Source organism: Salvelinus sp. IW2-2015, linkage group LG7 (assembly GCF_002910315.2).
Source record: "Salvelinus sp. IW2-2015 linkage group LG7, ASM291031v2, whole genome shotgun sequence".
Lineage (NCBI taxonomy): Eukaryota > Metazoa > Chordata > Actinopteri > Salmoniformes > Salmonidae > Salvelinus > Salvelinus sp. IW2-2015.
Window position 1 is genome coordinate 10,381,107 of NC_036847.1, and position 23,410 is coordinate 10,404,516.

The window sequence follows — 23,410 nt, forward strand, 5'->3', positions numbered from 1 at the left end:
CTGACAGAGAGCTTTTTCAGTTCTGCCACAAATCTTCTATAGGAATGAGGTCAGGGCTGTTTGATGGCCACTTAATACCTTTGACCTTTTGGTCCCTTAAGCCAATCCCATTGCTGCCACAACTTTGGAGTAAATGCTTGGGGTCATTATCCATACTTCGTGAAGACCCCATTTGCAGCACCACAGTTTTAACTTGCCTGGACTGATGTCCTTGAGATGTTCAATTCATATATCCACAAAATAAATGTCCTTCCTCATGATGACCATCTATCTTTGTGAAGTGCACCCGAACATCCCTCCTGCAGCAAAAGCACCCCACAACACTGATGCTGCCACCCCCCCATGTAAGCCTTCACAGTCATCGCACAATGGTGGTTCTTCGTCTTGAAGCCTCCCCCTTTTTCCTCCAAACATAAACGATGGTCATTATGCCAAATAGTTACTATTTTTGTTCATCAGACCAGGAGACATTTCTCCAAAAAGTACGATCTTTGTCCCCATGTGCAGTTGCAAAACCGTGGTCTGGGCTTTTTTATGGTGGTTGCGCGCTAGGGCAGTGACATTTTTCACTTTGCTGTGAGCCCAAGGAACCCATTATCAGTGTTATGAGCCCGATCCGGCCAACAGCAATAGGGACTAAGTAAAAAACATAGAAAATAAACTCAAACATCGATTAGAGATAACCCACCCAGACACTCACGCCCTGAAACAATTACTCTAAAACAAAGAGAACCATTATGCACTACCAAGAACGAAATCCTTACACAGGTTCAAATATCTGCTGATTGCTATCATAGGCGCCGAGTGACTAATTTGCTACTAGGTCTGGCCCCACCCCCCACATTTAGTTGACGTTGTATCCATCTTACTAACATGGGAGATTGCCAGAGACACTGCGACGTGTTCTATCTACATTTCTATTGCACTCCAGTCCACTTGCACCGCCCCTTAACCTCCATCGTCACAAAATTAACCTCTAACCCTGGTACCCCTAAAAACCACAAATTGACTCGAAATATGCACGCCTGAACAACGCGCGTAGATCAACCACCGATGTGGCTCATACCTCTCTGGTACCGTTTACTGAGCGACTCTATTCATTAGTGATCAGGTTTATTATTTTTTACTTTAAGTTTTGAGTACACGTTTGTTAAATATTTTCTGTAACTCTTCTTGGGTCAAACTCGTTCACGAGCGCTTGTGTGAGTTAATGCCCTCCCTATAGGATGATAACGCTAAGACAATTCTTCACTGTGCAGAGGGTTAACACAGCTCTATACACTTTGTTTGCTTGGAGTGTGCGGACGCAGTTCGTGAGCGACATAAAATGTTCTCTTTACTAGATATTTTTTTAATCCTCTGAACTCTCTCATATAGATTCCAAAGCCAACACATATTCGACACTGGGAGATTGATGCAAAGGATCCCAGCGCCAATCTCGAAAGACATCCAACTGCGTTGGGAGAAACACATACATTAAACTTATCAAATACTGCATCGATCAAATAGAGATAACGAACTTAAGTAGCTCTTTTCAGCGAAGTGTGCTAAAAGCCACAATGACATTCAAATTCTTCCTGCGAAGTTTTTCCTAATCAGACCTGTCTTAAATGTACCACCTATACTAATATATAATACTTGTTGATCAAAGTTATGCTTTAAAAATCTTTCTCACCCTTCACTCTGACACCACCTTCTTAAGGAATAATGAGATCCAATTGAAATGATACTTCCTTAATCATCCCATACATCATTCTCATCTCTTAGACAGCCTCAAAAAATAGTCTATCTCTATATAGTAAACACTATGTTTTTGGTATGAATGCTTAGCCAACAAAGAGAAGAAGAAATTAGACATGCGTTCCATATGTTCTCACCGCACACATTTATGCAAAGTAAATACTTCCCGACCTTGTACATCATCCTACCATGCTTCCTACCTTTTCTCCTAGGACCAGCGTGACGTAAATCACAATAAATTGTTAACCTAGCCAGTAGAGATTGCTTTCAGTGTTAGAAATATACATAAATCAGTCATGAAGTAGTTGAACGCACACATGGTGTCCCGGCCTACTACACAAGTCGAGCATAGATGTAAAAAACGATAAACATGGACACAATTGCTCGTCATCTGGCCAGAATTCAAGAGTATCTCAATTATAGTACATGCACAACATTATCCGCATTAAATGATTTATATAAACTTTTGCCATCTATTTTACCAACTACCGTTGATACTATAGACCAGTGACTAGAACTCTATCTAAATACCAAATGATAATCTTTGACTCCTATTCTACATTAACATGTCGGAATACAAGAATTGGGGTAATGTATAATTTTCTAAATCACTAGCAACGGGCGGTTACTCATATTCTACCTCTCTATTTAGACTTGAAGTACACGCCCATATATACATAGTACTGAAGTTAATTCAAATTAGTATACGTATGTACTTGTGTTTACAGAAGTATGACAATTGGTAATAAGGAATACCACTGTTGTTTTCACCACTGTATTCTATCTATTTACTTGATTCTCGTCGGAACATATTAGAAATAGGACCCAACCGTGTAACGCTTCTCCTCCGGCAGAGAATAATACATAGCAATACCTAAAAGCTCTGGGCATATAAGCATATGCACATACAATCAGGCAAATATAGGCAAATTTTCAAACACCCAACTAATTACAACATGCATACACATTATAGTTAAATACGCAGAACAAATAATTAATCCCATTTTATCCACGGTCCTCACAGCAAAATCTTTTAAGAAGGCCTATTTGATGTCACCTATGATCACGTTTCGATACATAAAAACCGAATATCTTGGTGCGAGAATACTACATAAAGCAAAACACTTCACAGAGCAGCGCAAACATACAGAAGAAATGGTTGACCTACACTACGAAATATTGACCAAAATCATCTATTAGCGTCTTATAAGCCTGCACATAGCACTCTCTACTGAATCCAAAGTCCTGAAAATTCCACAAATGAGCATGTGACAAAATGAAACACATTGACAGGAACGGAGGCAGCCTATCTAATATAGCACTTTGTCACCACAGATGGATGTACATACTCCACTGATTCTGATCTACCCAGCTCCACAAAGATCCTGATCTTAGCACTTTTCTTGCCACTCAGCTTAACCTCAGAGGGGTGAGCAGCTCAGATAGTCAGCAAGCATGAAGCCTCATTACACGCACTTCTATCGAGAGACCCTCATCATCATAGTCGTTCGCGGATTTTCCCATGATGTCAAGCAAAGAGGCACTGAGTTTGAAGGTAGGCCTTGAAATACATCCACAGGTACACCTCCATTTGACTCAAATGATGTCAATTAGCCTATCAGAAGCTTCTAAAGCCATGACATCATTTTCTGGAATTTTCCAAGCTGTTTAAATGCACAATCAACTTAGTGTATGTAAACTTCTGACCCACTGGAATTGTGATACAGTGAATTATAAGTGAAATAGTCTGTAAACAATTGTTGGAAAAATGACTTGTGTCATGCACAAAGTAGATTAAACCGACTTAAACCGACTTTCCAAAACTGTAAACAATAAATTTGTGGAGTGGTTGAAAAACAAGTTTTAATGACTCCAGCCTAAATGTATTTAAACGTCCGAATTCAACTGTACATAACCAACCCATAAGTAAAATGCAACATCCATTTACGTATGGCCAGCTATGTAAACTCTAACATTGATTTATCCTACAATAATGTCATTCAATTGGTAATATTCCTACAAACTTCTTCTAATACCTCTTTAGGGGAACCCCAATAAATTAACTGAAAGTAGTCAGATTATATTAGAGTTTGGGTAATAAAAACTTTATATTACTGATTCCGAATTTGGCCAGGTAACTAGTAACTAACGGATTACATTTAGAAAGTAACCAACATTAAACAGCTTAATTAGTAATAGGAAAAATAATCATTATTGGCAAAGAAGATTTTAAGAAGGCATTTTATTGTCTGTTCTTTGCATCATAAAAACGGTTTGCATAACAAACTACAACAACATACAGAAGATGTGGAGGTCAGGAGGTTATACAAGTTTAACAATGTGGTTAAACTTAACATTTCAATCAGATTTAGCCTTCTTCAACTGAGTACAATGATTACAGTAGAGCCGATATCTGAAAAAACAATGCAGGTGGGGTGAGGGAAATGTTGTGTATGAGAATATACAGCAGTGTTATGCACATGGTGCATTGGAAAAATGTGCATGAACTTCTTCAGTGCATTATCAAAGAATGCATGTGTGTGATTGGTTATAACTGTCTTAATTGTTAGGTCCTCATTGGTTGTGGGCCTGGGATATATCCTCTGCTACCCTGTGAGCGGGCGCAGATGGAGAGATGTTAGCAAGCAGTTATGTCTTCTCATCTGTCAAGTGTTAATAAACCATCATATTTGAGATGCACTTCTGCATACTGTTGGGTTCCTTTCAAGAGTTTCTAAAGATCCCGCTCCCTAAAAAGGGAACACCAAGGCAGGGTAAAACTGTGTCATTGTGTATATACGGGCTCCTTGGGTACTCGGGGAAATAAATAATAAAATCTCAACAGAATTCGACCCAGTAAACCTTCGAAAATACAGAAATACAGTTGTTCTTGCTTGTTATAGTAACACAGGACAGAAATGTCAGTGTTTTCCAATGAATTGGTTCCAGACATATTCCAGATGAGGGAAGACGTCACAAAAACACATACATTTTGCTATTGACTATCATAGTGATTCTAGTATTTACAGTGGGGAGAACAAGTATTTGATACACTGCCGATTTTGCAGGTTTTCCTACTTACAAAGCATGTAGAGGTCTGTAATTTCTATCATGGGTACACTTCAACTATGAGAGACGGAATCTAAAACAAAAATCCAGAAAATCACATTGTATGATTTTTAAGTAATTAATTTGCATTTTATTGCATGACATAAGTATTTGATACATCAGAAAAGCAGATCTTAATATTTGGTACAGAAACCTTTGTTTGCAATTACAGAGATCATACGTTTCCTGTAGTTCTTGACCAGGTTTTGCACACAACTGCAGCAGGGATTTTGGCCCACTCCTCCAGACAGATTCTTCTCCAGATCCTTCAGGTTTCGGGGCTGTCGCTGGGCAATACGGAACTTTCAGCTCCCTCAAAGATTTTCTATTGGGTTCAGGTCTGGAGACTGGCTAGGCCACTCCGGACCTTTTGAGATGCTTCTTACGGCGCCACTCCTTAGTTGCCCTGGCTGTGTGTTTCGGGTCGTTGTCATGCTGGAAGACCCAGCCACGACCCATCTTCAATGCTCTTACTGAGGGAAGGAGGTTGTTGGCCAGATCTCGCGATACATGGCCCCATCCATCCTCCCCTCAATACGGTGCAGTCATCCTGTACCCTTTGCAGAAAAGCATCCCAAAGAATGATGTTTCCTCACCTCCATGCTTCACGGTTGGGATGGTGTTCTTGGGGTTGTACTCATCTTCTTTCTTCCTCCAAACACGGCGAGTGGAGTTTAGACCAAAAAGCTCTATTTTGTCCTCATCAGACCACATGACCTTCTCCCATCTCCTCCTTGGATCATCCAGATGGTCATTGGCAAAACTCAGAACGGGCTGGACATGCGCTGGCTTGAGCAGGTGGACCTTCGTGCGCTGCAGGATTTTATCCATGCACGGGGAGGTGTGTTGTTACTAATGGTTTTCTTTGAGACTGTGTGTCCCAGCTCTCTCCAGGTCATTGACCAGGTCCTGCCGTGTAGTTCGGTGGCTGATAATCACCTTCCTCATGATCATCATGATCGTGCCACACGAGGTGAGATCTTGCATGGAGCCCAGACCGAGGGTGATTGACCGTCATCTTGAACTTCTTTCCATTTTCTAAAATTGCGCCAACAGTTGTTGCCTTCTCACCAAGCTGCTTGCCTATTGTCCTGTAGCCCATCAGCCTGTTTGCATGTCTACAATTTTATCCCTGATGTCCTTATACAGCTCTCTGGTCTTGGCCATTGTGGAGAGGTTGGAGTCTGTTTGATTGAGTGTGTGGAACAGGTGTCTTTTATACAGGTAACGATTTCAAACAGGTGCAGTTAATAACAGGTAATGAGTGGAGAACAGGAGGGCTTCTTAAAGAAAAACTAACAGGTCTGTGAGAGCTGGAATTCTTAACTGGTTGGTAGGTGATCAATACTTATGTCATGCAATAAATGCAAATTAATTACTAATAAAATCATACAATGTGATTTTCTGGATTTTTGTTTTAGATTCCGTCTCTCACAGTTGAAGTGTACCTATGATAAAAATTACAGACCTCTACATGTTTGTAAGTAGGAAAACCTGCAAATCGGCAGTGTATCAAATACTTGTTCTCCCACTGTATATAGGATGTCATGCGGACAACTGTTTGTGTGCGTTTCTATGCAGAGTGGTTTCTGTGTATGTCTAAAGCGGTGTGCCGTGTGTGTGCTTCAGTTTCAACAGAGGTGCCGCTTCGCCAGCGCACCATGGGGGACCTGTGGAGCTCTGGCCCCTGACCCCTGGCAGTGGAACCCCCCCCCCTCCCGCTGCCCTCTGCTGGCTGTCTGGAGCCTCCCTCTCCAAGGAGAAGAGTCGAGATAGCAGCACAGTGCTCTTGTCCTTCTATCTCCACCCCCCATCTCTCCCTCTCTATCTCTCTCTCTGAATAACTTCAAGTCTCTACAGCCTCTCCTGTCTACGGACAAAGTGCCTCGTCTACAGACATGTCTGTTACCCCCGTATTTGGTCCCACAGTTGTTCCATCTCATCCCCTAACCCACCAACCAACCCAACAAATGTCCTTTGCTTATTTCTGTAGACTCTCGAACTAAATCGACACAAGAAACAAACAATGAAGCACTCAATGTTTAAGTGATGTTTTGCTCCATCGTGTTCAACCATGAATGGGGTGGACGGGACAAGAAAGGGTGAAGCTATGCCGTTTCTCTTTGCGCTGTTGGAATCCTCTCTCTTTCTCTCTCTCTCTCGCTCTCTCTCTCTCAATTCAATTCAAAGTGCTCACTCTCTGCTGGCTGTCATCTACTTGAACCAAAGACTCTAGCAATGTTCTGTTTTTGCTAGCAGCAGTCATTACTGCAGCGTTGAGTAATGGCGGCGAAACAGTGAAGCGATCTGCTACCACTGAGGCACTGGCACGGACAAGCAAAGTCCTTACAACCCTATCCCATGAAAGGCAAGAGGAAAGTCAGGATATTCTTAATGGGCCTTTGTCAGTGGGGAGCTGATTTGTTTATCTTATTGGTTCCACCGATGGTCTTTTGTGCCATGCTCATCTACTGTAGTGGTTCCACCATCACAGCTACTGAGAGCCTATTCAATCAAGGATAATGAGCTCCTCTCCAGACTCCATTTTGTTTCTTGTCCTGTGGTTGCTGGAAGGGGAGGGCTTGAAGCTCAAGGAGGGGGAGCTTGAAGCACCAATTTACTTGTGCAATTTTTCTATTTATTTAGTTTTAAACTGTGTCCTTTCAATTAATTCTTGTTTCTTTTATTGTTATTATTGGTGTGATTTTGTAATGTACAGGACATGGTTTTCAATGTTAGTGCGGTATTGCCTCTGAATAAAGAAAGATCCAATTCCATTATTATCAGTCGACAAAAAGCACAATTCTCTGAATTTGCAGTTGCTTTGCAGATCCTGTTTTATATGTGGGAAATTTGAGGTCAACGTCAAACGATAAAATCGGTCGGATCTGCAGTCTTTCTCTCTCTGTGTAGGTTGTAACTCCTAATCGAATGGCATAATAAACTGGGTTAAATATTTGCCAAGTGAGAGATAGACAAGGGTAGCAGAAAATGAGATAGGGGAGAAGAAATGTCAGGATGCTAGCCAGGCTGCCATCACTGAAGTCTTTATGAATATTACTGGGCCAGATGGCCTACAACCCAAGATTAAAGAGTAGATTTGTCTCCAAAAAGTAATTTACAAGATGGTTATAATCCAGGCTTGACTTTGTTTTCGGAGAGTAAAAAACGGCTTCAGTGATGATGTCATAGGAAGGGTGACACCACACAGCAAAGAGCCTTCAGTTATATATATATATATATATATATATATATATATATATATATATATATATATATATATATATAATGGGCAGTGGCTTCTTTCTTAACTATTCTTAGCATTTTGCATAAAAATCTCAATTCTAAGGTGTTCACACTGGATTTAGCCAGCGGCTCAAGGATGTCATCCTTTTGAGCGACCCTGCTGGTTGGCTACATAGATGCTGTGCAGTGTCGTCTGCTGGTTGGCTACATAGATGCTGTGCAGTGTCGTCTGCTGGTTGGCTACATAGATGCTGTGCAGTGTCGTCTGCTGGTTGGCTACATAGATGCTGTGCAGTGTCGTCTGCTGGTTGTGCAGCGCTGTTCTTGTACATAGTGTTCAGGCCTTTCAACTAGGGCTTGACTACATCATCCCTTGCTCATCCTAACACCAGTGCAGTAACTTTCAGCAATACTGAAAGTCTGATGTTTCAGTATTTCCCTTCAAATTATGTTTCAGTAAGTCCGTTCTAAGTGTTATAGGACACATATTTCGCTGCAGTTTAGTTGTTGATATAATACTCATGCTATAAGTGGTATGCTATAAATGGTATGCTATCCTGAAGTGAACATTGAACATCTTTGTCAAAGGAACCTTCTCCATTGTTCAACTGTCTGCCGAACTTTCAATCTTGTCCAATGAATGAAAATGGACATTTTTGGTTTCTATTTTCTTAGGCCTAGATTCGATCAGATCAAGCGTTAACCGGTGATAGCCGACACTCGCGTAGCTGATGTTTTGGCGGTGTCGGCAAGTGGAACTGCATTGGCGCTGTCAAATTAGTGAACAGCTGCTCTTGTGATCATTGTCACAAAGCCACACCTGTCCCACTCGCGTTAGTTCAGAAGGAGAAAGTTTAGCCTACATAGAAATAATGACGCTCAAATTGAAAATCATTAAGCAAAATAATGAGGATTTCTATCAGCCTAATCGAGGTGTAGATTACATCTCACATTCCAGTCTTCGAACTCTTAATGTGACTCCGTGCAGCCAATGGCAATGTCCGCTTTATGTATAATGATAGGAGCCACTTATGCATTTGACAGCTCTAACGCTGTTCCAGCACCGCCAAAATGACTGCTGTGTGGATGTCGGCTAAATCGGATCTGATTGAATAGAGTCCTTTAATTATGTTGCACTGTTGTTGATGATGATTTTTTATTGTATTTCACTTTGCCTGGAAGGGTCAAAACTTTGTATGATGTGGTGAAACATTGAGGGGTGAATCCTACTTAGCTTAAAGATTCATTTTCATTTAGTTATGCATTGATGTCAGTGGGAGACTATGTGAAAATTTGACTAAAGTGGAAATTAGTGTTCGCTCTTAACACTTCAATACTTGAAATTCTATTCAAAATTGCTAAATCCTGTAGCTGCAGACTTGTGATCTGTGACTGTCAGGATGTCCATTGGCTGTTTTAAAAGAGTAGAGTATGTTGACAGTCTGCTAGAAGTATGACATCAGTGTTGTAAATTGTATTTTCATTTACTGAGGTGTTTTGAATTCTACATTTCCTGTGGGTGCATTTTATATTGTATACGATTATTTGTTTGATTATTGTTATTATTTTAGTTTTTATTTGGTGTTATTACACCATTGATAATAACACAATGATAATGCATTGTCAGTTAAGCAGGTGTTCTTGAAAGTATACAGAAATTATATGAGTTATTTTATTTCTGCTCCTTAATTTACTTGAATATGATGTTGACATAGTTGGTTGCGATATGCCTGATTTGAGTAGTGGTATACTGACTGTTCCTGTATTCAGATGAAGACTGTTTTTCCCTCTTGCACTGGCTCAGCCTTAACGCCTTCTGTCCAGGCTTATAGCGCTGATGCAATGAGAATGTCAGAAATGACAACAAAATTATTAAAAATGTAATAGTTTAATAAAAATCTATGAATGAAATATGTCAAGTGCCTTCTTGTATGCTGATATAATGGGACTTCCTGTCGCTGATGTCCGTGGACAGATGGCACAACCTTTCCTTATAAGCAGGGAAATGTGGACTGATTTTCTGCAAGACATTGGTTATTTATTAGGTAAAAGCAAAATGCAATTTTTTTTCTATTTGACATAATTTTCCAAGTTTTATTAGTCGTAAGTACAGGATACACCTGATATACACAGTCCAATGAAATGCTTACTTGCAGGTTCCTTCTCGACAATGCAAAGACAATAAGAAATAATACCACCCACTGGAGAGCCTTGCGGTCGTGGATGGAGCAATTCCCGTACCAGGCCGTGATACAACTGGTCAGGACACTCTCGATGGTGCAGCGGTAGTATTTGGAGAGGACCCAGGGTGGCATGTCAAATTTCTTCAGCCGCCTTATGAATTACAGGCGCTGTTGTGCCCTCTTGACAAGAGTGGTGGTGTTGTTGGTCCATGTCAAGTTATCGGTGATAACATACAATTCTTTAAAAAAGGAGTCAGAACAGGTACATCAGAGTCGGGACCCAGAGAGTGAAAAAAAGCTTCTTTTACCAGGCCATCAGACTGTTGAACAACTTCTATTACCAGGGACCAGACTTTTGCACAGCTTCTATTACCAGGCCACCAGACATTTGAACAGCTTCTATTTCCAGGCCAACAGACTGTTGAACAGCTTCTATTACCAGACCATCAGACTGTTGAACAGCTTCTATTACCAGACCATCAGACTGTTGAACAGCTTCTAATACCAGACCATCAGACTGTTGAACAGCTTCTATTACCAGGCACCAGACTGTTGAACAGCTTCTATTACCCTCAGGGACTGTTGAACAGGCTCTATACCAGCATCAGACTGTTGAACAGCTTCTATTACCAGACATCAGACATTTGAACACTTCTATACACTCAGGACTGTGAAACAGCTTCTATTACCAGCTCAGACTGTTGAACAGCTTCTAATTACAGATCAGACTGTTAGAACAGCTTCTATTAACCACAGACTTGAACAGTCTATTCCAGCCATCAGACTGTTGAACAGCTTCTTTACAGACCATCAGACTGTTGAACAGCTTCTATACCAGGCCGAGACTGTGAAAGAGTTCTTCCTATTACCATCAGACTGTTGAACGTTCTATACATCAGACTGTTGAAAAGCTCTTATTACAGCATCAGACTGTTGAAAGCTTCTATTACCAGGACCATCAGACTGTTGAAACTTTCTATTACCAGACCATCAGAATGTTGAACAGCTTCTATTACCAGGCCACATCAGACTGTTGAACAGCTTCTATTACCAGCACTCGACATGTTGAACGCTTCTATTACCATCAGACTGTTGAACCAGCTTCTATTACCACCAGACTGTTGAAGCTTCTATTACAGGCCACAGACTGTTGAACAGCTTCTATTTACCATCAGACTGTTAACGGTTCTATTACCATCAGACTGTTGAACGGCTTCTATTACCATCAGACTGTTGAACAGCTTCTATTACCAGGCCACAGACTGTTGAACAGCTTTTCTATTAACATCAGACTGTTGAACGGCTTCTATTACCACATCAGACTGTTGACAGCTTCATTACAGGCCATCAGACTGTTGAACAGCTTCTATAACCAGCCATCGACTGTGAACAGTTCTATTACATCAGACTGTTGAACAGTTTCTATTTGAAGGCCACCAGATGTTTGAACAGCTTCTATACCAAGGCCATCAGACTGTTGAACAGCTGCTATTAACCAGGCCACCAGAAGTTGAAACAGCTTCTATTACCAGGCACAGACGTTTAACAGCTTCTTTTATTACCAGACCATCAGAAGTGTTGAACAGCTTCTATTACCAGGGCCACAGACTGTTGAACAGCTTCTATTACCAGACCATAGAATGTTGAACAGCTTCTATTACCAGGGACCAGATTTGACACAGCTTTCTATTACCGAGGCCACCAGACAGTTGACAGCTTCTATTACCAGGCATGACTGTTGAACAGCTTTCTATTACCAGGCCACCAGACATTTGAACAGCTCTATTACCAGGCCACAGACAGTTGAAGCTTTATTACAGGCCATCAGACTGTTGAACAGCTTCTATTACCAGACCATCAGACTGTTGAACAGCTTCTATTACCAGGCCATCAGACTGTTGAACAGCTTCTATTACCAGACCACCAGACAGTTGAACAGCTTCTATTACCAGGCCATCAGACTGTTGAACAGCTTCTATGCCAGACCATCAGACTGTTGAACAGCTTCTATTACAAGGCCATCAGACTGTTGAACAGCCATCACTAGCCGTCTACACCAGGTGATGTGCGCACACACACAAGCTATCACACATACACAGCCAACGCTGCTGTCCCATGTTATAGAGACATTAAACCACCAGACACTTGCTGTTTTACACTGTGTATTTCTACTACTGCATTTTAGTTACGCTGTTTATACTGTACACACCACATATTTATGTATATACTTGATTCTTGACATAGGTCACTAATATATCTACTGCTGTACATATCATTCTTAGTGTATCTGGTGTAAGTTCATCTGGTGTATATAATGTACGTATAGATTGCATTTGAACTACTGTTACAGGGCTATTTGGTTTGCCAACTGGATTCTGACATTTCTGGAATATATATTTTGTACTTGTTTGGCATTTTACTGCATTGTTAGGAGCTAGTAAAATAAGCATTTCGCTGCACCCACTATGACATAAACTAAACTGTGTATGTGACCAATAAACTTTGATCTAAAGAGCACTTGTTCAACTTAATAAAAAACACATGTTACCATCTCGAGGTTAAATTTAAAAAATGAGGATAGTAAGTGCCAAATAATGTAACAGTATTGACCATAACACGGTTAACGATTTCATCTTAAATCAGCCATAAATCCCCTTATTTAACAATTTTATTTTATTGTTAAAACATTTCGAACCTGTCTATGTACGGGTAACATGGTTGGTGCGTGATGCTCAACCTGCTCAGTTTTTCACCACAAAACACCAGAAAATGGCCCAAAAAAGTAGAACCAACTCACCTGCTTTCACACTAGGATTTGACTAGATGTTCAATGCTTCTTTTGAAAAAATATTTTTATAAGGAATCGTTTCACCACATTAAAACGAGAGTTCAGTTCACTTAACAGGGTTGACCTTACGGACAGGTTTTGTTTAACCTTCAAATGTTTCACTGATCGCATGAAATACTGTCAATAATCATCTCCAGAAATGACTTTGTCAAAGCAACAAAATAATGAGGGATTTACAATGATGCCGGAAACTTTGAGGAATTTTGGGGTTAAGTGGATTAAAATCGACCTAGAAGTCACAGAGGGTGCACAAAGGGACATGCCAAAATGCTGAATTTGGGCACTTTAACAAGTCTTTATTAATATTAAAATAATCAATACTGGTGCACAATTTCTACTTAAAATATCAAAGGCACTCGTTTCGTGGAACGACCCAACACTTGTGACCTTGCATCACAAAGACTCTACGAAATAGAGTCTGTACAATCACCTTTTCAACCAATGGGTTTTGAGAAGGAGACAAAGAGGACGCAAGGAATCAAGGAAATGCATTTGAGATTCTCCCCCAGACCTCACCTTTGGTCTCCTGTACACACCTATCCAGTAATTTCACACCAATACAGGAAATACCACTCCTTACTGTTATGACCACTCCTTAATCTACGAGGAAGGGTTCACAATTTCATTGAAGCAGTTTCCAACACCTTGTTGTTAGTAATAATCGTTGTGTATTTGGAAAATCCTGACAGGTCACTGGTGTGTGCCCAGATAAGATCCTAACAGCAAGTTGGGAATGGTAGTCCAGTAATCATTAGTTCATAGCACGGCCAACAACCCATGTCTACTGTACATGTCTACTGTACTTCCGTTTGTTCAAAGATTTTCAGAAACAAAGCTACAGAATATTTTTCATAACGAAAAACCTGGACCATGCCTGTGTTGTTTTTCATTTATTGTCATTTTGTAAACAAAATATATATCAAAATAGTACAATCAACTATACATGTATATACACTTACAATTTCAGCTTTATGTTTTGGCATACCATTTTTTCAAAACAGTAATAAGACAGCTAAACTTGCAAATTTTTCAAAAAAACGGAACATTTTGATTTGGGATTGAACTGTGGCCATCCGATCTGATACTGTAGATATGAATACACCCAGATTGTCTGTGTCTGAATATTACAACACATTTCATCCACATATTATATTTCTACAGCAAAATAACTTTATAAAGAAAAAAAAAGGAAAAGGAAAATCAGTTCATCAAAGTGCAAGAATTGGAATTCATGTATGAGTTTGTAACTTCCTTGTCAGAATAATGACGCTGAGCATGCCAATATCAATTGCTAAAACAACTGGATAGAGTGTGCAGAGTTTCTCACAGTTGTGTTCTATATCCAGTCTTCCTTGATTCAGTTGTGGGCCTTAACTACATGGCCATCTTTCCCACTTCTTATCTGTAGTATTTTAGCCCTCTCATGACTGAGGGAATGCATTTCTGGGGGGGGGGGGGGCTGTGGCTGGATACCCTTTAGTGGAGCTGAAGGAGAATGTGGCGGAGAAGGGATACATAGATCAACCTCTTACTAGAGCTTATTCTGGGGGTCTGTGTGAATGTGAACCAGGGTACCGTTGGTGGAATCTGGCATACTACATACATGTATTTTAATGAAAGGCTCCCTTTGTGGAATGGTGTATGCTGGTGAATGGGGTAGCTGTGGTGGTGATGGAGCCTTGTATTGAGCCCACAGAGCGAGGCATGCAGTGCATGTTGCCCGTGGTGACGATGCACTGCAGGGGCCACAGCACGATGACCACTAGCAGCACCATCAGCATGATGAAGAGCAGCAGCCGCTTACAGCTGGTCAGACGCCTCATAAAGGCCATGTTGTGGGGGCGTGTCTGAGCCGGGACCTCGCCTGCTTTGCTGGCCCCTATGTCGATGCAGATGCAGAAGGTCGAGGTGGAGCTAGAGGCCTCGGGGCTGGCCTCCAGGGCCCGTTTGTAGCACAGCTTCTCTCCGTCCAGCCACACAGGCTCCTCGTGCTGCTGGTGGCTGGGCAGCTTACAGAGTACCTCGCTGCTGGTGGCCAGGGCCGGGGGACCCTCCTTGGTCAGGAGGGTGGGGTGGCGGCAGAAGGGACACAGGATCTTGCTGCTGCCTCCTCCTTCCTGCTCTCCCAGTGAAATGGCCATGAGGCGTGATAGACACTCGAGGCAGAAGGTGTGGGAACAGTCCAGCAGCTTGGGCGTCTTGAAGACGTTGTCGTAGGTGTTGTAGCAGATAGAGCACTCGGGTTGGCTGCCAACAGCCACCAATATATCCAGGTCCACTTTCTCTTCCTGGGTGTGCCACACCTGAGGGATCTGCGCCATTTTGAAGGGATGTTCTGTATCCTTTTCCCCCTTCCTTTAGTCTTTGTCCCCCTTTCTCTTCTTTTTACTTGGTGTGGATTATCTGAGAATGAATGGAAATGCAGATTAGATTATCTCTTAATAACGTGCTCAGATGGTGAGTAAAATCTATTTTTAAAATCATGCAGTGTGGACATAATCCCAAACTGTTCACAGGATTTGGGGGATTTCTGTGTCAAGTGCATATTATAAAATACAGTAGGTTAAAGGTTTATGACCCCATGCAGGCGGAGTTGCAATACCATTATGTTATTCCCTTCAGAATACGATTACATTCTGAACTATTCTAGAGGTTACACAGTAGTCACAAATAATTCAGCATTTGGTGGAATTTAAATATGTCTATAAATTAAATGTATTTTTTGTATATATTTTTTACTTTTAATATCAGACCATGCCATCTACAATTAATTTCTTGCTTACTCTCTACTTTATACAGTATGGGGCTGATTGACATCCATTCACCAAACCCACTAAAGTCCCTGAGCAACCTCTTGCATTCCCTGGGCCACGTTCATCAGGGAAACGTTGTCATTAATGTCATTAATAGAACTGACACGATTCCTCATTCTACATGTCAGAGGCTTCTTTGTTCCACATAATATATTTCTATATTTTCTTTCACTTTTGTTTAACCAGGAACGACCCTTGAATTAAGATACTTCTTTTACAAGGGGTGACCTGGAAACCTATATCAGATTTTTTTTCTTCTTCAGGGTAGCCCAATGGAGACCAGGGTCTGATTCCCAATGGTGCCCTGAGTACAACAATTTTCTCACAACAGGAAGAACAACTTACATTACAATTCATTACAAAATAACCACAACCTCAACACCACAATTTCAACAAATAAAGCCCTGCAATCAATCGAAACAACTGCAATCCTCAATGAATGAATTCAATACCAGAGTCCTAAACTGCCCTAGCGGCACCAGGGAATCCATTTTGTAGGTTATTCCAACAATGGGGGGCACTAAAGCTAAAGGAGGATTTTCAATTGGTTGAGACCAGAGGGACCTCAAGAGTTAACCAATCCTGCGAGAGGGTTTGGTAGCTCATTCTTTAATACGTTAGCAGCAAATGTAGGTAAGTTGGAACGTGTGTAGTAGGGCTTTGTAAAGAAAAAATGGAGTAATCAATTGATCTACGGGACTTTAATGAAGACCAGCCAAACTTTTGATACAGGATGCAGTGGTGTGTATTAAAACTGTCCCCAGGGATAAAACGAATGGAGCTATGGTAGACTGCATCCAAAAGTTTAAGAGTAGTAGCTGCTGCAATCTGGTAAATGGTGTCACCATAATCAAGAACTGGCAGGAAAGTTGACTATACTATCTGCTTCCTATTATTTAGGTTAGAGGTAAGATCTATTTCCAAAAAAGAAGGCCACTTTAAATCGTAGCTTTTTAACTAGCTCATCCATATGTTTAAAAAAAAACATAAAGTCTTTGTCAATCCAAATTCCCAGATACTTGTAGGTATACTTGTAGGAGAACCATCCAATGAATAAATATGTAGTCCATCTGAAACATTCTTGCGAGAACTAGAGAACAACATGCATTTAGTCTTGCCCGCATTAAGTACAAGTTTTAAACCAACCAGGGCTCTCTGTAATGTAAAATAGTCAGATTGCAGCTCTAACATAGCCTGATCAACACTTGGGGCAATGGCCAATAACCGTGTCATCTGCATACAGATTCATATTACAAGTTTTAGCAGATAGACCAATATTATTTTTATTAATAGTAAAGAGAACAGGCCCCACGATTGACCCCTGCAGTACAGTTTTTATAATATCCAGGAAACTAGACTTAAAACCATCAGAGATCACACATTGTCTGTCTGACAGATCATTTTCAAACCACTCGCAAGAAGCCTGATCCAGGCCTATTTCAGTCAACCTTTAAATAAGAATGTGATGGTCTACGGTATCGAAGGCCTTGGGAAGGTCTATAAATAAGGCAGCACAATGATTTTTATGATCCAAACAATTTAACACATCATCTTAAACAAGCGCATCTGAGCGTTCCACAAACATTGTGCGCCGGCTGAACGAGGCCCAGCTGTTGACAGCATCTTTCTAGTGATGGGGGAATGGTTATGTGGGACTCTCATCAGGCAGTACTAGGGACGGACACAGAGTGCTTTGTTGTTCTCACAGACGTCAGCATGAGCATCCTTGACAGAGACCTCCCTCTGGCCAGAACCTCTAAGTCACCCAGCCAGCTGTCAGTCTGTGGGGGGGGGGGTTGTTATCATAGATACATGGGTATGGGATAAGTGTTAAAAAAACATGATTGGATTACTGATGAATAGAAGCAGTCAGAATAGCTGTAACTATGTATGCCTGACAAATGGCAAACTGTCTGGTATTGGTTCGAGTGTGATTGACACTTGTGTTCCTTTAGGATAGGTAGGTAGCTAGTAGGTACAGGACAGGTGAGAGCTGTGATGAGGGGCCGGCGTGGGACGTGGGGGGTGGTTGAGTTGCAGGTGTTCCCCTCGCCGTGCCCTGCGGGAGCAGCCCTACCCCTATCTCTCTCTGTCCGGCCCTAGCTCTGCCAGCCGGCTGACACAATGTGCCTGCTTGTTCTCCTTCTCCTCTCATCGCTCCATCTACCCTTGGCATTCCTGCAGGGCCAGCCTCTGCCCAGGCCTCCTCTTGCTCCCTCCCTCTCTCTCTCGCTCTCTCTCTCACCACCATGTCACAGACCGTAACAATTTAAGGCCCTCAAAAAGAGGTCTCGGTGGACCCCAACCTCCTCCGCAAACTACAATGTAGCAACTGCTCTGACATTGGGAAATATGGACAACAATCCCTAAGTGAACCTAGTGAGAATATCTCCAGCTTGTTTGTGACCTATGGATTTCATTCCAACCTTCACTTTAATGGAGCTGATATCAACTTATTTCTTGTCAATTAAACTTGTTTAAACCACTTTTAACTGAGTCCTACCACGATCCCCAATCCACTGTTTGCAATTCAGGTATAAGTTACCAATGAAGCACAGATCTAGGATCAGCTTACCCTTCCTAAGTCTTAACTGGAACAATCAGGTTTATTTAACAGTCAACAAACCACAACACTGACTATAGATGAGGTGCTTAGGGGCACATTTTAGTGTGCGGGACAAATGACAGTTAGTCATTAACCTAATTTCTGTCAGGCAAGTCGGAACCTTATTATCTACCATAGGAGCATGAGGCAGGAGAGCCTTTGTTTTGCCTTGAACACTTGTGCTCCCTACTCTCCCTGTCACTATCTATACGACCCGCTTTGGCTATCAGCTACACATTTTCGCCCTATCGCCAGCTTAGCTGACCTGGTTTTGTGACTGCCTCCAAATCTATTCATGCTGCTTGAGTTGAGATATTTTGAAATTAGTGTGTTTCAGAGTGGAATCTTAGCTTGTTTAAAGTTTTTCTTAACATTGTATAATAACTTTCATGAATAACCCATTATACAGTGCCATCAGAATGTATTCACACCCCTTGACTTTTTACACGTTTTGTTGTGTTACAAATTGGGATTCAAATGGATGTCTTTTTTTTACATAAAATACTCTGTAATGTTATTTTTTAAAGATGAATGAAAAATAAAACAGATATATCTTGATTAGATAAGTATTCAACCCCTTGAGTCAATACTTGTAAGAATCCCCTTTGGCAGCGATTTAGCTGTGAGTTTTTCTGGGTAATGTTAAGTCTCTAAGAGCTTTGCACACCTGGATTGTACAATATTTGCCCATTTATTCTTTTGTAAATTCTTCAATGCACAAATTGGTTGTTGATCATTGCCAGACAGCCATTTTCAAGTCTTGCCATAGATTTTCAAGACGATTTAAGTCAAAACTGTAACTCGGCCACTCAAGAACATTCAATGTCGTCTTGGTAAGCAACTCCAGTGTATATTTGTTCTTGAATTTTAGGTTACTGTCTTGCTGAAAGGTGAATTAATCTACTAGTGTCTCATGGAAAGCAGACTGAACCAGGTTTTCCTCTAGGATTATGCCTGTGCTTAGCTCTATTCCAATTATTTTTATCCTAAAAAAACCTCTCTAGTCCTTGCCGGTGACGAGCATATCCATAACATGAGATAGCCACAAAAGTGGTACTCAGTGATGTGTTGTGTTGGATTTGCTACAAGCATAATGCTTTGTATTCAGGGAAAAAAGTTACATTTCTTAGGCAGTTTTTTTTTGCTGTATTACTTTAGTGCCTTACTGCAAACAGGATGCATCTTGTTCAATATTTTTATTTTGTACAGACGTCCTTCTTTTCACTCTGTCATTTAGTTTAGTATTGTGGAGCAACTACAATTTTGTTGATTTATCCTCAGTTTTCTCCTATCACAGCAATTAAACTTTGTAACTGTTTTAAAATTGGCCTCATGGTGAAATCCTTGAGCGGTTTCCTTCCTGTCTGGCAACTGAGTTAAGAAGGACGCTGTATCTTTGTTACTGGGTGTACTGATACACCATCCAAAGTGTAATTAGTAACTTTACCATGCTCAAAGGGATATTCAATGTCTGTTTTAATGTTTACCCATCTACCAACAGGTGCCCTTCTTTGCGAGGCATTGGAAAACCTCCCTGGTCTTTTTGGTTGAATCTGTGCTTGAAAATCACTATTCGACTGAGGGATCTTACAATTATCTGTATGTGTGGGGTACAGAGATGAGGTAGTCATTAAAAAATAACGTTTAACACTATTATTGCACACAGAGTGAGTCCATGCAACTTATTATGTGTCTTGTTAAACAAATTTGTACTCCTGAACTTATTTAGTCTTGCCATAACAAAGGGGTTGAATACTTATTGACTCAAGACATTTCGGCTTTTAATGTTTTATTAATTTCTAAAAACAAAATTCCACGTTGACATTTTGGGATATTGTGTGTAGATCAGTGGCACCAAATCTCAAGTTAGTACCTTTTTAAATTCAGGCTGTAACACAACAAAATGTGGAAAAAGTCAAGGGGTGTGAATACTTTCTGAAGGCATTGTATATTAATGTTTACAAATCATGAAATACTTATTTATTAACAGTATATAAATAGTTTATCAATGCTTATATATGATAGCTATTTTAAAGTGTTACCAGGTCTCCCTTTTAAAATGGTGAGGTCTGAACATTATGTTACAGTACCTATGATACTACGAAACAAAGCCAGTAGAGTTATGTTGACTTTTTTAGGGCAGCAGACGGTGTTTTCAACCGACTAGCGTGGCCGTTGTGTTCTTCAGCCGGGTTTATTGTGAGGTCATCTGTTGAAGCCTATAGTGTAGACAGTTAAACTGCCTCTCTTCCATTGCTGCTCTACCTGTTCTCCAATTGTAAAGTACACGTAACTTGATCCTCAGAAACGTGAGGTGTGCAACAGCCTACTGCGCCGCTTAATACTTGCACCGTCTAATATGAAGTTAATTGACCCACGTGAAAAAAAAACACATCATACAACTCTTACCGTGTGTTTATCCTGTTTTATCCTGTATTTACCAGTTGTGACAATCTCATATGTATTTATTTAATGGTACCACTTCCCAGTATTGGTGTTAGAATATAACCCATAACATTGTTTGCACTGTACTCAACAACAGTTACACAATTCATGATAAAGTTTGGTCTTACCGGTTTAATGATGATTTGGCCAGATTATCCTCTCTCTTTCTCTTTGTAGTGTATTATAGTGAATTTGGTCCAGCCTTCTGTAGACTAAAACACATCTTCATGCCAAGCTAGATGACTGGGGGGGGGGGATACCACGGAGGAGGTGTGAGCTATGGGGATCACTATACAGTGCTCCCTGGTCCTTGGGTGCTACGCTAGATAGGCTAAACGAGTGGAAGTCAAGCTGCTGCAGGTGTGCTCACAAAGCCTTCAAAGTAACATAAGGGTTAGCGTTAGTATTAGCCTGGAGGTCCTTCTCTCACTGTGTCCGTTGGTCGACTCACTTTCCCTGCTCTGCCGACTCCCTTTCCAACTCAATGTAATGACATTGATATGCAGGGAACAATAAGGTGGCCTTGAGGGAGTGTCAGAGGAGGAGGGGGAGGCAGGTAGGGGGAGGGGATAGGGATAGGCTGAGGAGCCTCCATCAGGAGTGAAACTAACATTATTGGCGCTCTACCTTGCCTTCCCTTTCGTTACTCCCTTTCCTTCTTTCTCTCTCTCTCTCTCTCTCTCTCTCTCTTTCTCTCTCTCTCTCTCTATAGCTCTCTCTCAATTCAATTCAAGGGGCTTTATTGGCATGGGAAACATACATTACCGTTCAAAAGTTTGGGGTCACTTAGAAATCTCCTTGTTTTTGAAAGGCAAAACATTTTGTCCATTAAAATGACATCAAATTGATCAGAAATACAGTGTAGACATTGTTAATGTTGTAAATGACTATTGTAGCTGGAAACGGCAGATTTTTTTATGCAATGTACACCTACAGTTGAAGTCAGAAGTTGACATACACCTTAGCCAAATACATTTAAACTCAGTTTTTCAAAATTCCTGACATTTATTCAGAGTAAAAATCCCTGTCTTAGGTCAGTTAGGATCACCACTTTATTTCAAGAATGTGAAATGTCAGAATAATAAAAGAGAGAATGATTTATTTAATCTTTTTTTTCTTTCATCACATTCCCAGTGGGTCAGAAGTTTACATACACTCAATTAGTATTTGGTAGCATTGCCTTTAAATTGTTTAACTTGGGTCAAACGTTTCAGGTAGCCATCCACAACCTTACCACAATAACTTGGGTGAATTTTGGCCCATTCCTCCTGACAGAGCTGTTGTAACGGAGTCAGGTTTTTAGGCCTCCTTGCTCGCACACGCTTTTTCAGTTCTGCCCACAAATTTTATATAGGATTGAGGTCAGGGCTTTGTGATGGCCACTCCAATACCTGGACTTTGTTGTCCTTCAGCCATTTTGCCACAACTTTGGAAGTATGCTTGGGGTCATTGTCCATTCTGAAGACCCATTTGCGACCAAGCTTTATCTTCCCGGCTGATGTCTTGAGATGTTGTTTCAATATATCCACATAATTTTCCTTTCTCATGATGCCATCTATTTTGTGAAGTGCACCAGTCCCTCCTGCAGCAAAGCACCCCCACAACATGATGTTGCCACCCCTGTGCTTCACGGTTGGGATGGTGTTCTTCGGCTTGCAAGCCTCCCCCTTTTTCCTCCAAACATAACGATGGTCATTAAGGCCAAATAGTTCTATTTTTGTTTCAACAGACTAGAGGACATTTCCCCAAAAAGTACGATCTTTGTCCCCCATGTGCAGTTGCAAACCGTAGTCTGGCTTTTTTATGGCGGTTTTGGAGCAGTGGCTTTTTCCTTGCTGAGCGGCCTTTCAGGTCATGTCGATATAGGACTTGTTTTACTGTGGATATAGATACCTTTGTAACTGTTAGGATGCTGGAGGAAACAAGGTCCTTTGCTATTGTTCTGGGATTGATTTGTACTTTCCGCACCAAAGTACGCTCATCTCTAGGAGACAGAGCATGCCTCCTTCCTGGGCGGTATGACGGCTGCATGGTCCCGTGGTGTTTATACTTGCGTACTATTGTTTGTACAGATGAACGTGGTACCTTCAGGCGTTTGGAAATTGCTCCCAAGGATGAACCAGACTCGTGGAGATCTACAATTCTTTTTCTGAGGTTGATTGGCTGATTTCTTTTGATTTTCCCATGATGTCAAGCAGAGGCACTGAGTTTGAAGGTAGGCCTTGAAATACATCCACGTGTACACCTCCAATTGACTCAAATGATGACAAATAGCCAGGACATAATTTTCTGGAATTTTCCAAGCTGTTTAAAGGCACAATCAACTTAGTGTATGTAAACTTCTGACCCACTGGTATTGTGATACAATGAATTATAAGTGAAATAATCTGTCTGTTAACAATTGTTGGAAAAATGACTTGTG

At 41.0% G+C, this 23,410-nt stretch overlaps 2 protein-coding genes across 6 annotated transcripts in view; one reads left to right on the plus strand and one right to left on the minus strand.

Moving 5' to 3' along the window:
* LOC111966362 (tyrosine-protein phosphatase non-receptor type 11) overlaps positions 1-10,005 on the plus strand; it is a 65,958-nt gene extending 55,953 nt beyond the window's left edge. For all 5 annotated transcript variants that reach the window (XM_023990932.2, XM_023990934.2, XM_023990936.2 and 2 more), the window contains one exon: positions 6,478-10,005. The gene's annotated coding sequence lies outside the window, so the exon portion shown is untranslated. The remainder of the gene's footprint in view (positions 1-6,477) is intronic.
* A 3,993-nt stretch (positions 10,006-13,998) lies between these two features.
* LOC111966363 (RING finger protein 223) lies at positions 13,999-21,473 on the minus strand. The gene is made up of 2 exons (XM_023990939.2): positions 21,117-21,473; positions 13,999-15,528 (listed from the first exon to the last, which is right to left on the minus strand). The coding sequence occupies exon 2, from the start codon at positions 15,444-15,446 to the stop codon at positions 14,736-14,738; it is 711 nt and encodes a 236-aa protein (XP_023846707.1). The 5' UTR covers positions 15,447-15,528; positions 21,117-21,473; the 3' UTR covers positions 13,999-14,735.
* Positions 21,474-23,410: the final 1,937 nt, after the last annotated feature.

Coding starts and splice junctions, on each gene's coding strand:
- LOC111966363 (XM_023990939.2), bottom strand. CDS start 15,446: ATGGCGCAGATCCCTCAGGTGTGGCACACCCAGGAAGAGAAAGTGGAC.